General features: G+C 35.2%; 1 protein-coding gene across 1 annotated transcript in view; it reads left to right on the top strand.

The window, feature by feature from the left end:
• The window catches only part of LOC114341356 (uncharacterized), an 80,019-nt gene that overhangs the window by 39,923 nt on the left and 22,628 nt on the right, over positions 1–17,468 (top strand). Inside the window, exons 6-9 of the mRNA XM_050652779.1 lie at positions 5,919–5,979; positions 6,039–6,198; positions 6,913–7,189; positions 7,904–11,714. Of these exons, the coding sequence (XP_050508736.1) occupies positions 5,919–5,979; positions 6,039–6,198; positions 6,913–7,189; positions 7,904–11,714 (4,309 nt within the window). The remainder of the gene's footprint in view (positions 1–5,918; positions 5,980–6,038; positions 6,199–6,912; positions 7,190–7,903; positions 11,715–17,468) is intronic.

The following is a 17,468-nucleotide window of genomic DNA, read 5'->3' as shown; positions in this document are numbered from 1 at the left end:
AAGTGCAATTAAACCAAGCTCTCAAATTGTTTAACCAGGAGATGCGTCTTCTTCCGCGACTCCTTCTACCCTGTATTCTTCCTTGCATTATCAATTGTAACAAGTTATAACGCTCGCCCCTCATAACATGTCCCAGATATTGCAGTTTTCTGACTTTATTTGTATTTAAAATCTCTTTATCTTTCCCCATTCTTCTCAACACCTCGATATTCGTGACTCTATCCACCCAACTTATTCTTAATATTCTTCTGTAGGCCCATAACTCGAAGGCTTCTAATCTGTCCGAAACATCCTTCTTTAATGTCCAAGCCTCCAACCCATAGAATAATACGGAGAACACGTAGCATCTCAGAAGTCTTATCTTTAAAGAAATTGTAATGTCCCTGCTACAGAGTACTTTTTTTAGTTTGTTGAAAGCATTTCTTGCCTGTCCTATTCTTGCTTTAATCTCTTCTGTGTACTCATTAGTTTCATTAATTATTGTACCCAAATATTTATATTTTTCAACCTTTTTAATTTGTTCTCCATGTATTGTTATGCTTTCTTGGCGCTGTTGAACTTTTGTGATTACCATAAATTGTGTCTTTTTTGTGTTTAGGGACAGTCCGTTTTCTTGGCTGACTTCTACCACTCTGTCAACCATTTGTTGTAAATCCTCAAGACATTCGGCTAATAAAATAGTGTCGTCGGCAAACCGTATATTATTGATTGGTCGCCCATTTACTTTTATTCCCGTGGTTAGGTCTTCTAGTGCTTCCTGGATTATTTCCTCTGAATACAAATTGAACAAAGTAGGAGACAGGACACAGCCCTGTCTGACGCCCCTCTCAATACGTATTTCATTTGAAAAGGCGTTGTTCTCTTTTACTACAGCGATCTGATTATAATAGATAGCACTAATGATCCTGATGTCCCTCATATCTAAGTTTTTCTTTTCAAGTAATTCGATAAGGCGGTTATGTCTGACCTTATCGAAGGCTTTGTTGTAATCCAAGAAACACATATATACTGGCTGATTAACATCCATGCACCTTTGCACAAGTACATTTACAGCGAACAGGGCTTCCCTCGTTCCCATTGCATTTCTAAATCCAAATTGCGTGTCGCTTATGTCCTGCTCAAGTTTGTTATGTATTCTCCGGTGTATAATTTTTAAAAATATTTTGAGTGTATGACTCATTAAACTTATTATCCGGTGGTCTTGGCATTCTTTTGCATTTGGTTTTTTTGGCAGTGTTATGAACGTTGACAGCAGCCAATCTCTGGGAATGATTCCTGTACTGTATATTGTATTAAATAAGTCGACCAATATTCCAATTTGCTGGTCCTCTATTAACCGTATTATGTCTACAGGTATTTGGTCAGGACCTGTTGCCTTGTTGTTCTTTGTTCGCTTTATCGCCTCTAGTACCTCATCTTCTGTTATGTCTGGGCCGTTGTCGAACTTTTCCTGCTCTAGTACTATTTCAGTCCGTTCGTCTTTAAATAGCTCTTGAATATATTCCTGCCATCTTTTAAGCCTTTCACCGACGTCTATAATTATTTTTCCGTTTTTATCCAGCAGTATGTTTGATTTTTTCTTAATATTAGTGCCTGTTATTTCACTAATTTTCTTATGAAGGTTTAAGTTATCATGTTTCTCTACCAACTGTTCAATCTCTGCGCATCTGTCACTATACCATCTTTCCTTTGCCTCTCTGATCTTTCTCCTTATTTCTGTGTGTATAATATTATACATGTTTTTGTCTTTGGTTTTATAAGATCGCCTTGCTTCCATGAGATCTAGAATCTCCTCGGTCATCCATTCATTTTTATTCTTAATTAGTTTAGGTGTAAGTGTTGTCTCACATGTGCGGATAAGAGCATCTTTTAACATGTGCCATTTCCTGTTCGCATCTTCAGTAGGAATAATTTCTATTTTGGTGAGCTCTTCCTTAATTTTTAGTGTGACTTGCTCTTTTGTTGATGGATCTCTCAAACGAGATACTTGTATCGTCTCTACTTTAGTTTTAACCACAGGCTTCTTTAGATTAATTCTAAACCTTCCTACAACTGGGTTGTGATCTGATCTCACATCAGCTCCAGGGTATGATTTTACTGATTTTATGGAATTTCGGTATCGTTTGCAGATGAGAAGGTAGTCAATTTGGTTTCTGATGACGTTATGTTGGTTGTCTGCTGGTGATTTCCATGTATAGAGTCTCCTGGTCGGCAGATCATAATAAGTATTCGTGACAATAAAATCGGTCTCTTGGCAGAATTGAGCCAATCTTTCTCCTCTCTCGTTACGAGTGCCCAGTCCAAAGTTTCCAATAAAATCACCTTGACTTCCTCTACCGATTTTTGCATTTAGATCTCCCATTACTATTGTAACGTCTCTAGACTTGGTTACTTCTAAAGCTTGTTGTAATTCGTTATAAAACTGTTCGAGCTCTTCATCCGATTTATCTGCTGTGGGAGCATATACTTGAATTATATTGACTCTAGACTGGGCTGTTTTGAGTGTTACCATCATAACTCTATCCGAGATGGGTAAGAAGCCAGTTACAAATTTCTGGGTGGTTTTATCAACTAATATCGCTACTCCGTTCCAGTGATTTGGGTCATTGTCATTACCAGAGTAGTATATCTTTGTTTGGCCTACTAATATGTCACCTGAATTGGGCCATCTGGTCTCACTTAATCCTAATATTTTTATGTTAAGTCTTTCCATTTCCTGAATGACATTATGGACTTTACCTGCTTGGTATATTGACTTAACATTCCACGTGCCTACCTTCATGCACTTTTTGTCGATTTTAGTCTTCTTTTTGGACGATGTGTTACTGATGGGTATTTCACAGGGATTTCGTTTGATATCGACCTGAGAGGCCCTGTGGTCTATCTGTGATTTGCCTCCCCTGCCGGATCTTGGTCTCCGATATCCATGATCAGTAACAGAGTTACTTTTTTGTACAGCCATGACAATTGTACTAGGGATATCCGTATATGATCTTTAATGTAGTGGTTTCCCCTTGCCTTCTACATCCTTATGCCGTTGACCGTTTTTTTTGTTCATCCGCCTTCGAGGCCGATTTCTCAACCCCAGGACAAAAGAGTGCCCTACCACTTACTAACTCATCCGCCCGAAGCCGTTGGTCGGTAAGTGGGAGATTGCTTATACCGGCAATCACTCGGTTAAATTATCGCCATATCTGGCTACCCTCACTTAGTTTAGCCTGCAGACCAATGCAGTTGCCCGGGGTGTGGCACGTGGAGCCATAAGTGAGAGTTAGTTGTCTTATGAGGACCAGTTATCAAGAACCATCTCCCGTCTCAATAGCTTCGGTATTAATTACTGGACTACACGTGTTTAAACCTTTTGTTTTGTTGAAAACTCGGAAGTGATTTAGTGCCAATTTGTTTCAAGGTTATATTTAATACAGTGTCTGCAGAAACTAAAGTCTTGGATGTATTTTATTCAAATTTGGACATACCAGCAACTTGGCAAGTATTTTCCAACTTTACTGCATGCAAAGCAATTCGTATAATTTTCACTCTACGCAAAATAGAGATTTACAGAGATCTTCATGAACATTTGATGTCGACAAATAATTTCGAGTAATCGAAATATTTCGTCCCACTTCTTTTAGCACGCCCTGTATATACATATTATAATCATTTTATTTGCCTTGATACAGTAAAATCCAATATTATTACTGAACATAAAATACAGGAAATTAAATATTTTTACTTTTCAAGCGATAGGAATTAAATATTAACGCCCCACTGTTTGAGGCCCACTGATCATATCTTAATTACATACCGGCCGTCATAGGGTAAAAGGACTTTAAATAGCCCCAGAACCAAAAAATGGTTGAAATTATAATTCAATCTACATTATGTTGAGGTAATATTGAACAGGCTACCTTGAGGTAGGTTTTGGATCATGACCTTTTGTTAAAACCTTTGAAAATCGACTACCTTAACCTCTAATGTCAATGTCACTCCAAACAGTTCCTTACAAACCTTTGACACTTGGTAGTCAGCGTTGGCTTAAGATGGTTGATTAAGTTTCTTGATAGAGTTTCACCATGTTCCCGGAGGTTATGTCTTTTAACATCGGCGTTTAGCCTGTTCAATATTACCTTAACATAATGTAGATTGAATTATAATTTCAACCATTGTTTGGTTCTGGGGCTATTTACTATTTAGCAAATATTTGAGTAAATAATCATAACCACATTTTTTAACTTTCAAAATTTCAACCATCTTCTCAATTTTAATAGTGGGATTACTTATTCTATTTTAGATTCACTGATGATTTACTGATAGGTCCGAAAACGTTCTGAATTAGACACATTTTATTCAATCCATTAGGATTTTTTAAAAATTTTAATAAATATACCAATTACATAAAAGTGGTTTTTACTTCATGTTAGAGTTTTTTAACTATATATTATACAGCCAACCTAGGGAACTACCCCTTTTTCAGGAAATGTCAACGGTTTTTACCTCAGAGCAGCCAGTTCGAGCATTTTGACATATTCAGAGGTACCAAATCAATTAACTTTACAGTTGAGGACCAGTTTAGTTAAGTAAATGATGGGCATACGGCACCCAGCTTAAGCTTCTCCTTACATTTTGACACAGGCTTAGCTAAGCAAAAGCTTAAGTAGCTGTTGAAATACCGGCCCTTGTACCAACAACTTCGAAACAGTGGCGGCCGGTGAGGTAGTGCCATGGAGCCGTGGCACTACCTCATTTTTATGCAGAAACATATTTCTTTTATCTTTAAACCGTTTTAATGCCCGTTAATTTTTTGTGCATATTTCTTTTCTCTTTATAAATTATATAAAATCTGGCAACTGTGCAGTGTAGTACAACCCTCGCCACTCACAGCGGACGAGATGATCGCATTGTGCCCGTGCCAAAAGTTTAGATGACTCAGCTGAAAAGAGAAAGATTTTACGGGTATTAAATGTAAGTGACAGAGATAGAGCTATATTGCACTTTTAATACACGTTTAATGTGACTATTCGTGCCTGGCTCGACAAGGAAGATATAATATTTTTTACTATGCTCATGCTCATCATAGTCGAGTTTTTTTACGCGCTCGCTCGCTCGTTTTTGTATTTATAATTATTACATTTTTAATGATTAAACTTTTTAATATAAACTATTATATTTTTAAGTAATTTAAAATTTTTTCATTTTTAATAAAACCCGAGTTAAATTCAGCTTATCGTGATAGTCTAATTAAACACAATGAACAAGAAGTGGATAAAGAATCGATATGTTTTGAATCAAATTAAAAATTATATCTACATGATTTTGTGGAGCTTTCGAGTTAGTTTTGAGAAATCAGGACGAAAAGGAAGATTCAGAAAATAGAGGCATCTTTATGGAACTTTTCAATGTTAGCCGAATTAGACAATGACTTAGGTTCATATTCAAAGTTCCAAATCTTTTACAGCATGAACTCCTTCAGTGCATCTTAGATGTTTATCACGAGGAAATAAGGAAAGAAATTGAAAATTATCTTTGTGTTGCAGTAATTGTTGCCGATGAAACGACAGACGTCGCGTCGCTGGTGAATTTCAGTTAGTTATAGTTTTCCGATATTTGTGTAAAGGGCGATAAGTTGAGAGATTTTGGAGATTTTACTTGTTGGACGGACATGATGTCAAATCAATCACTGAATGCATTTTAAATGTTTAAATTTCTTGACACCCCAGCAATGGTATATACCTACATAATGTAAAAGTATCCGTACCTATTTTTTGAAATTTCTATTTTATACCTTTTTTGACAATGTCGTGAACCCGTCACTAAAAATTTAGGCAGCTGCCCGAATTCTGGTACTACCTACTTAAAGTGATACGAGCCGCCACTGCTTCGAAACTGTAGTTTATTAACACATAGTTTAAAATTTCCAGACACAACTAATAATGCAGGCCATAACAGTAAAGTTTCTGAACCAACCAGTTCTGGAATCAGGTAATTATTTTTTTATATACATAAAGCGCTAAAATTGCAAATATTTTTTTGTATTACAGCACCAAAAAGAAAGACGCAACTGACACTAACGCAAATGCAAAAGAAGTAGAAGAACGGATTGCAGATGAACAACCAATCTCGGAACCCAACAATCCTCCCACTCAAATACCAGATAACTCACAAATGAATATACCACAAATGAATGATAACCCACAAATGGTAAAGATGTATTGTATACTTATTTAATTTTGACCCCTTAACGTACACAGTCGAGCGCGCTAAACTGGCCAAACTGTGCACACTCGAGATAATTCGAGCGGCGTTGTACTTTATGTTGCTTTAACTTTTCACTTCTTCTTGTGCCGTCTCGTAATCGGAGGTTGGAAATCATCATCACTATCTTTACTCTATCTACTGCTGCTCTGAACAGTTCTATAGAACTGCATTAAAACCAGTCCCTTAAATTCTTCTGTTTCCATGACACTCTCCTTCTTCCTATACTCCTTCCGCCTCTTATTTTCCCTGTATTATCAGTCTTAGCAGTTCATAACTATGGTATACAGCCAACTATTGGGATTTTCCCATTGATTTTTTTTTTAAATATAAAAATGTTTAAAATACTTATTATCTTATTCCCAAGGAAGACAAATCCAAAGACACAAAAATTATAATAAATATATTTACTAAAAACACTAATATATTATTTTCAAACCTAGTTGCGCTGATACATGCATAAACTGGATGATTTAGCAACTAACAACATATTCTCGGTGTGCGCATGCGCCAGGGAATGTAAAAATTCACCCTCGTGCCTAAAGAAGTATAACTTCAAAAATTGCGAGGTTTTGCCATTTTTCAGCTTTATTTTCTGGCTTAATTAAAAATGATTATTTTACATTTTTCTTAACAATCTAATATTAATTTTTTTTCCAGCCGATCGTTACATTCAACAATCCCGTAGACGGTTACCTTATAACAAATCAGACAAGTGCGGCTTCGGTAGCATCCTGTATGACCAATCCCATGTATATAAATACTCTCTCGGGTGCCTACATTTTACCTACAATTACACCAACGATCAGGATACTGAGTAATACCACCATACCACCCGTAATAACACCACCCGTAATAACACCACCAGTTTTGACGGAACCGGACATCATGTCAATGCCAATTATAATAGACAACAAATCACCTAAAAAAGAACAAGGTAAGTATTTATATAAACTGGAACATGAAGTAAAAACCACTTCTATGTAAAAGGTATATTTACTAAAAATTTTTAGAATCCCAATGGATTCAATAAAATGAGTTCATCAGAACGTTTTCAAACCTATCGGTCCATCATCAGTGAATTTGAATACTTGCAATATAGCCCCAGAACCAAACAATGGTTGTGATTATAAATAGATCTACATTATGTTAAAATAAATTTAAAATGGCTAAACGCCGATGTTCAGGGATTAAACCTCTGGGAACATGGTGAAACTCTACCTGATGACCCAATCAACCATCTTCGGTCAACGATGACTTCTTTGGGTGAAAGCTTAGGACTTGTCCAATTACTTGTTTTGAAATTAAAAGTCACACTAAATTTTCTGTTTATTTTTCATCCCTGTAACTTATTAAAATAAACATTATAGAAGTTTTCAGGGACTTTCGGCCCTCGGTAACAATATAATCTTTCATTCAGAGTTTAATTTTTCTTAAAATATTTGGCATTGTCCTGAAATTTTGAGCTTACACTCTTAAAAAAATTGCTTGCCGGAAGTAAGCAAAAGGGTCGCATCCGGCCCGAGGGCTGGCTTTTTTCCCACCTCTGCTGTATAGGAATCAGAGACTGGAATAATAATTATTACATTGTTATTGATATTTCTATTCAATTTCTAAACTGTAATTTATATATTTCTACTTTAATTTTTAGGTAGAAAAAAAGTTAAAGTTTTATTACCACAACGGGATCCAACAGGCATTCAAGATTATTTCAAAAATTATAATCCTGCTGACCCTGGAATATGCCAAACAGATCCCCCCACAAACATGCCTACGATTAGTAACCCTACGGAGAGACCTGGTTTAAAACGAGTCATGTATCCCATAACTTCTAGAAAGTCCAGCAAAAAGGCAGATACAATTCCAAAAGAAAATGTGGAGCACACTCATAAATCTAATGTAGACCCTGGTAGCAATAATGTTGAGAACAGTGCCCAGGATGTAGGCGAAGTAACCAATTCCCCCGAAAAAATAAATACTCCGGTACCTAGGGAACCTCTAAAAAAGTCAACACCAAAAAGTGCATCTCATGTACGTAATTTAGATTTTTCTTCGCCCCCTGTAACAAACAAACAAAGGCCAAGTTCTCCCTCGAAATCTGTGCCAAGCCAAAAGACTCAGGCCACCAAAGATCTTTTCAAAACAACAGAAACGTCTGAGAAGGGTCAGGCGGCTAAAGATCTTTGTCCCACAACAGAAACAGCCCAGAAGAAACAGACCCTCAAAGATAATCTTAAACCAACAAAATCAAAAACTGACACTCAAACTTGGGATTCTGCCTTGAGGGCTACAGTACCCGAAAAACTAGATAAAACTCCGGTAAGACGTGGACGTAGAAAGGGGAAAAAGGTAGTAAAAAAGGCAAAACTTAATTCGACAACAGAAGAAGAAGCCTTACAGTTAGAACAAGCTATTAAAACACCGGTAAAAAAAACCGGTGAAACTGAAATACTCGAAGAAAATAATGAAAATGAATTAGAGACAATAGAAAATCAAAATATTTTGAATACTCAAGTTAAAACAATTTTATCGCCTTCCAAACTTAATAATACGACTAAAAATATATTGGAACCTAATAAAACGGATGTTACAAAATATGTTACACCAGAAAATAACAAACCGACTACTTCTTGGCCGATTAAAGCTAACAGAAATATAATGCCTATGTTAGAGACACCTGTAAAAGTATCTTTGCCAACAACTCCAGGTATATCAACTCCTTTAGATATCAATTTCAGTGTTATGAGTAGTACTAGTACTCCTTTTACTAAAATGCTGGAAGCTAATCTTGACATGAAGGGACTTGATATTGGATCAATACCAACGCCTTTACCTATAACACCTGGCATGCCTCCTTTCACTCCGTCAATGGATTTATGTTCGCCTTATTCAAACAGACCTACCGATTATTCCACAGGCAGTTCGTATTACCAACCTTCTGATAATGAACAAAATAAAAATCTAGAAGCTCATTTAAGGGAGATGGAAAAAGCATCTACGCAAGAAACTGCTAAACCTCTCGACCATTTACAAATGTTTAATAAAAACGTAATAGGTAAGAAAAATCTTAGTTTAATGAAAAAGAATTTCGACTCAGACTCATCTACAAATAGTACTCGTACCGAAGATGATGCCGAAAAAACTTCTGTGTCTGATTCTGACTGTGATGATACCGTTATATTCAAAAAGGCTGTTAGTACGGTAAGTCCTACAAAGAGATATTCCTTAAGAAGTAGAGCTTCAGTGGACAAATCAATATCTCCGAAGAAAACACCTGTCAGGAAAAAAACTGCTAAAACGCCAGTGAAGAAGGAGAAGAAGACTGTTTCCAAAGGAAAGAAAATTGCTAACACTGGTCAAGATTTAGAAACAGCAACAAAGGTTGAGGAGGTCAAAACTGTATTACATGAGTTAAAACCAGGTACTGCCATGAAAGGAATGACAACATCGCAGACGTCAGTTTTGGAAGATTTGGCGAGGAAACGTCAGCGAGTAGCAGATTCTTTAAAACCGAAGGTTGAACCTTTAAAAACCAAAAAACCACCAACGAGTAAATTTAAAATAAAACCAATAGATTATACGTCCAAGACGCAACGCAAAAATGAATCTCCTAGAAAAAGAAAAAAAATGAAGGAGCTCCGGACAGTTTTGAGTGATTTAATCACCAGCGATGACTCGGACTTTAATTTACAGCTATCCTCAAGCGATGATGAAAAGGAGATTCCGAAGGAAAACAAAAATTTAAATATCGATAAGGCTGATAACACAGCATCAGATGTCGAAGCGCAAAATTTGATCAAAGGGTTGAAAGAACGAGGGATTCATCTAATGAAAAACAAGAGCCCCATAAAGAAAAATGTTGATGGGGAAGACAAAGAGTTTGTGAATACCAGTGCAGCTCATTTAGACACTGTGGATAGAGATTCATTTGATGTGAAAAAATCAGAAAGTTTTAGTGTAATACACATGGTCCATGACGAAGACTATAAACCAAAGAGTAATCAAGTTATGTCACAGAATGAGCACAAAGTCGAGTATATAGGACGGCTCTATTTGGAATCTATAGGAGCTGAGGTTAATGTCCATCTAAAACAAACTGAGCTGTGTACATTATTTGAGATGGACCCTAAAACAGTATCGACAAATACTACTAAACGTGACATAGACAGCGGACTTAAATCAGAATCGAATAACCCTGCAAACAAAGAACAAATGATTGACGTAAAAGTATTGCCAAAAAATACAGTCAATAAAAATACAAACATTAACGAAAATTCACAAATTCTGACAATAGATCCTATGACAGTTTGTGAAACCGTACTAACAGAGAAATCCTCAAAACCAAAGAAAAAGGTGGTTAAAGAACTGACAAATAAAAAGGAATTGAATAAAAGGAATTCAACAGAAACGAAAGAAACTGATGTGGATAGTAAAACTAAAGTTGTAGATAGTAAAAAAATCACAGAGAAAGTCACAAAACAAGGATCTGGATCCAACCGAGAAGTGATATCCATTGAAAGGAATGATGACACACCAAAGAAAATTGTTCAGAAGAAAAGTGATGAAATAGATAGCAGTAAAACGAAAGCTACGAATCTGGAAAAGCCACATACACATCCAGCTGACGCAAAATCTAGTACACAAAAAAATGTTGTAGATGAAATCAACGAAATCAACGAATATCTCAAAATGAGTAAAAACAAACCAGCTAAAGAAAAATCTATACATGCATCTAATTCCGATAAGGATTCACTCAAAATACAAGAAGATACAAAAAAACGAAAAAGATATTTTGACGATCCCGATGAAATAGTGAAAGAAGTCATTTCAAAGAGACGCTGTAGTGTAGAAACCAAAGAAATTGTTAAAGTTGTGAAGAGCTCAAACCTTAAAGACGAAAAAATAACTAAATCCACAGAAGAAAAGCAATCAGTTGACGTAGTCAATGAAAAGAAAATGAGAGTCGAAAAGAGATCCAAGGATGCCCCGGAACTAGATAGTAAACACGTAAAACAAAATTCCAAAGAAAAGGGAACTGACAACGTTGCTAATGCCACAGAAGGTAGAAAAACAACAGAGAAAAATCAACCAGATAAGCAATCACTTAAAACAAACCCAGAAACAGAAACCCAGTCTGAGGAAACTAGTGAAGTCGTTGAAAAGAAAACCAAAAGGAAAGCAGAAGATAAATTAGTGAATAAGGCAAAACACGCAAAGAGATTAGTACAACAAAAATTAAATATACCAAGAGTGGCAAAAAGCAAAAGTGATGAGGACTTGAAAGTTAAAATAAACCTTGACAATATTGATATTAAAATTAAGTCTAAAGTGGAAGATAAAGCTGGAACTTCTGGAAATATCTCAAACAGAAAAGACTCGACGTGTGATACAAGTGTTAATGACGATCTTATGAATTTTGCTGCTACAGGAAAGGATGATGATGCAACCACAAGTTCTGAAAGGTAGGTGTATTATTTAAATAGGGGAGTCAATAGAGAACGAAAGCATTGTTTCGGAAAAATACAAACAAGCTTATATTTTTCAAAAACTTTTTTTGTTAGTTGATAGTTGATATACATGTTAAGCTAACAAGTTCTACTCACAGATTTAGCCGCTAATTGTTTATTAATTCAAAATCAATGGGAAAGTCCCAGTAGCTGGCTGTATACCATAATTAAAAATCATACAGAACAAGTAAAAACTTAGTTTGTATAATGGTATAAAAAGTTTATTGAAAAACTATTAAAAAGTCATCCAAAAGGATTTGCAAAACGTTTTCAATCTAGATCAGATCATCCTCAGTGCCTAGAACGAAGTATTTCCACGTTAGAATGAATACAAAAGGTTAAAATTATGACTAGTTAAAGATAAAATGTGGAATATACTTACGTTCTGCTTAGTACATGAAACTAGCAACCTTGTAGAATAAGTGACATCGAGAAGTATGATTTACATTAAAAAAAAATGATGTTATTAACATTATTAGAACGAAGTATTTCCACGTTAGAATGAATACAAAAGGTTAAAATTATGACTAGTTAAAGATAAAATGTGGAATATACTTACGTTCTGCTTAGTACATGAAACTAGCAACCTTGTAGATGTCACCTATTCTACAAGGTTGCTAGTTTCATGTACTAAGCAGAACGTAAGTATATTCCACATTTTATCTTTAACTAGTCATAATTTTAACCTTTTGTATTCATTCTAACGTGGAAATACTTCGTTCTAGGCACTGAAGATGATCTGATCTAGATTGAAAACGTTTTGCGAAACCTTTTGGATGACTTTTTAATAGTTTTTCAATAAACTTTTTATACCATTATACAAACGAAGTTTTTACTTGTTCTGTATGATGTTTATTAATTGTTTAACCCTTAACTTGGCAAAATAAGAAATACGCAAAATAAAAATTATTTCTGACATTATTTATTGAAGTGGGTCGTCAATTAATACATTTTCAGCAATAAACTTTTTTTTAACAAATTTTGACTTTGATTTGTACGTGTGTATCTGAATGCACAACACCAAGAAACCATAAAACAATATGTATGTATTACAATACACATTACCAATTTGAGTACTTGTGTTTTAAATCAATATTAGGTGGAAAAATGAGAGAACACCCAGGGCTGTACTGATTTATTTTACTAACAAAAATATTACAATGATTACTTGCTCATATGAAAATCGTAAAAACAATTTCGTTTTGACACAAAACAAAGACGTACGTCACATTTCGTACATTTTATATGTGTTTGGGTATTTACACAATTGCGGCATCGGCCCTTTGTGGAAAATTGTGGAAGGTGTTCGAAATTATCAAATCTTATATCACCTTCTGGCCGGGGTTTAAACATGGTTTTTATTCTTTTTTTTTTTGGAACAGCGATGTCCTCATTTGAAGGTCTTCCACGTTTTTTATTTTTACGGAGCAAGCTGTCCATTATGGAATAACGAAATTGTTTTAAAGTTTTTGTTCTTTTCTCCGGGTTTAGCAGTAGCATTTGTCTTTTATATAGAATCCAAGCGTTATTTACACAAATATCCAAGATTTGTGAAAATATTGATATATACCATCTGTGGGTTTTCAGTGACGTTCTATATAGGGATACAAACATACCGGCGAGATCCACTCCACCCATAGGCCGATTATACTTTTTAACTATTTTTGGGCACGTTATGTCTTTTTTTGTGTTTGATTTTGTTTTAACAAACCTTTTAATGGAAGATAACGGATATGCATCCACATATGAACTGCAGAGTCGTACTACTTTATTGTCGAACCACTGAACAATTGCCACCCTCTGGTCATTATCGACCATTTGAAAATAAGAACCTCTACCTTCAGTTCGAAGTTCCTTTTCATCCTTAGTGGGACAATTCCTCACTCTATTTATGCGTAAAGTGCCAAGTGAAAGTATTCCTTTAACATCGCGTAAATAGGATACAAGATCAGGAGAACAAAAAAAGTTATCAAAGTACAAAATACTACATATCGGTTTTGAAATAGTTTTACTAAGAGCTATAACTACTTGCTCACTCATTCCAAAAGTATCTTCTTGTTCATCAAATGCGTTATCCCGAAATGTATCATCGCCGCCATAAGGTATGAAATCGTAGACCATTCCGGAGATTCCGCAACGCAGAAACAATTTGAAGCCCCATTTCTTAGGCTTATTTTTGATATATTGGCGCCTAGAACCAGCTTTCTTTCCTTTGTAACCCGGTCTATATAGACATTTCAAATAACAAAAATTGCCGGAGAGCCAAATTTTGGTGGAGAGCTAGGGTATACCATAACAAATAAAGTTTAAAAAGTCCCCATCGATCCCTTGTGTGCGTCAAAAGTTATTCGGGGTCAAAGGTCAAAATTTGAGATTTTTTGGATTTTTTTCGAAAACGGTAAGTTTTATCAAAAAAAAAAAAACCTTAAACCAAAGTTGTAGATCTTAAAATTCTCTACAAAAATAGTTCTCACTATTGTTTTCCTAAGAGTTGCCATTCCTGAGATATCGCGATTCAAAGAGTCACATTATACATGATATGCACACGTTTCCACACCACCTGTGAGGTAGTGTACTCGGCGCGTTTTTTTTTACCGTGGTTTCCCCTGTAGGCCTACTCCACTAACTGTTTTGACAATTTTAGGATAATTTAAGGAAACAATACCGGTCAAGTTCTAGATATTACCTTATTACATATTGATATTGATTATTGATATTGCCATTGATTATTAGGTTAACTATTGTTTTGATTTCTTTAGATATTTTAATCAGATTCATATTCTTGAAAGTCTACTTCAACAGTCAAGTCTTCTTCGATTTCATCTTCTTCCTCTTCCTCTTGCTGGATGTTCAAAAATTGTTCAAATGTGACTGAGTCATTGGTCTCTTCATTAAAATCACAGGAGTCTTCCTCTGTTGTACTAAACTGGACATTTGAGCAAGACTGACCTTGGCAGTTGGTACACACTAGAGAACACAGCAACCCGACTTTTTTACATCCACATTTGGCACTACAACCTTTTTTGCAATTGCAAAAAATCGTGTTAAGGAGTTTTTCTGGAGCAGGTGGGAGTAAGGTTTTAATCGGTTCCAGAGTATTATCTATTAATTTCCAACCCCAGTCTTCTGGATTCAGTTCATTGCCTAGCCATGTTTGAACTTTATAATATACTCGATACAAATGCTGAAAAGCAGATGCTGATGTTGGAGGAAGACATGATAGTTGTACTTGTTTCTTGTTTCGCGTATTTTTTACAAAAGTTAAGTATCGGTATTTATCAAGACAAATAATTTTTTTGGAGCTCCATAAACCGCAAGAATAAAGCGAATTTCTTCCGTAATTATTGTTTGCGGTGTAGAATCAAGTTCTGTAAAAACTTTACAGCAGTCAGTCAATTCTTTTTTTTTTTTTTTCGAATAATTTAAGTACTGACGTTTTGCCCCTTCTGTACATTGCGGACGTAGTGTCGCAGCCGGTTATCGCATGTAAAAATAAAATGTATTTTGGCATTTGGGATAAGCCGATAAACTATTCGAAGAATATATCTCTGTTCGCTGTTGAGCCCATCCAGGTTTCAGAAAATAAATAACTTTATCTACTGGAGTCCTTGCAGTAATCAGTACCAACAAATCAACATCTTCACCAACTACAATTGTTGTGTTTGTTGCCTTAAATTTTTCAATTGCTGTCTCAATTGAGGGGTGTAAAATCAAAGGCGGCAATCTCCACTTTTTCATGTTTTGAGTTAGGGACGCCATTTGTTGCGTTTTTTTATTATCTGCTAGATAAAACTATTTGTAAAAACCAAAAGCGGTCTTAACTGTATACAAATCGCAGTGAAAAATTCATGTTAGGATCAAAAGCGACAATATCCACAGCTGAGTGCGTACCAAACACGGCAATCTCCGCTGCGGGCCAATAAGAACCACGTTGCGCCTGCACGTGATCAACTGTGAATGTCGTGAACTCTGTCGAAACCTGTGAATATATACCCGAACTTCCGGATATTTTGGTTTACGTGATATGCATTTAAATTGCTTTTACATTATTGTTGAATATCAAAATATATGTTTCTTCAGTAAGTAACCGGCACAATGATGTTTAATTAGTTTAAAAACTGGTAATATCCTTATAGATCATTTTCATATCAGTCAATCTACTAGCGTTGCAAACAAAAGCGGCAATCTCCAAACAAAAATATTTAAAAAAAGGAAAATAAATAATTTCTTAAGCTCCTCCTTCTGGACATCCGATCACAAACCAAATTTTACATGATTCTTATCAGTTTTATTGCGTTAATTTAATTTTGCTAATTTCTACAGTTTTTCGCGGTTTCCCAAAATTATGGAAATGGGAGATTGCCGACTTTGATTTTACACCCCTCAATTATAAGGACATCTGCGTCATTTTTAGCTTGTTTCACTTCAATATTCAATATGTAAAAGTTTATTGCAAATAAAGCAAAACTGAGACATTTTTAAAACTATAAAATTGTACAAATAACGGTAACGGTATTAAATGGTAGACGCTTGCAATAAGTACTTATATTCACTTGAACTGAATCTTTAGCACTAAAAGAAACAGATAATATTATGAACCAGACCTACGGACAATACTGTAGCCATTGCCTATAATAGACAATCTGTTCTTTTTTAAACAATGGTATAGCCAAATGTTTTTCAAGGCCACGTGGATAGAGGAAATTCAGTTTGGACTGATTACCTTTTGAAGAAATATTTTCAGAATAGTATAATATACTATATAAAAGAGACACAAATAGACATTTATACTTGTCTTAAGGGCCACATATGTATGTGCATATAATGTATAAAGTAACTTTTAAAATCGCGATATCTCAGGAATGGTAACTCTTAGGAAAAAAATTGTAAGGACAATTTTTGTAGAGAATGGTAAGAGCTACAACTTTGGTTTGAAGTTTTTTTTTTGATAAAACTTACCGTTTTCGAAAAAAATCCAAAAAATCTCAAATTTTGACCTTTGACCCCGAATAACTTTTGACGCACACATGGGATCGATGGGGACTTTTAAAACTTTATTTGTTATGGTATACCCTAGCTCTCCACCAAAATTTGGCTCTCCGGCAATTTTTGTTATTTGCCAAGCATTTTGATGTCTAAGTTGACCGGATTATTGTAGGGAACTACAATACTTTCGTCGATGGACATTCGTCTTTCTTGAATTTTCAGAAAATTGCGTCGTACATGATCCATCACAGGTCTAATTTTATAATAGCGGTAGTCACTAATAGAATTATTATCGACGAAATGTAGATAACGACGTATTTCTTGATATTTTTTCAGTGGCATTATGTCAGCTATTTTGTCATATCTAAATTGAACACTCCAATAGTCTGTGTAAGCTGGCATCTTTACAATTCCCATTGATAACTCAATTGCCAAAAAGTCCGTCAATTCGTTTTTGTTCATATTGATTGAGGTACCAGAACGTTGTTCGGAATAAAGGTTACTTTGATATGTTATCATATTTCCAATAACGCATCATCAAAGAACATTTTAAAGTAATCAATTGGAGATAAAATCTCGTCTGGAACTTGAAAATTATCTTCATCAATATCTAACGGGTAGCCAAAAGGTTCCTCTGTCCAGTTGTATATTTTTTCTTTCTTGGATTTATTTTTCTTTTGAACTTTTTGTTGTTGTTTCTTCTTCTTTAAATTGAGAGGTGTA

The sequence above is a fragment of the Diabrotica virgifera genome, chromosome 6 (assembly GCF_917563875.1).
Source record: "Diabrotica virgifera virgifera chromosome 6, PGI_DIABVI_V3a".
NCBI classification, from domain to species: Eukaryota; Metazoa; Arthropoda; class Insecta; order Coleoptera; family Chrysomelidae; genus Diabrotica; species Diabrotica virgifera.
Note: the sequence above shows the minus strand (reverse complement) of the source record. Positions and strands in the feature narration are given on the sequence as shown.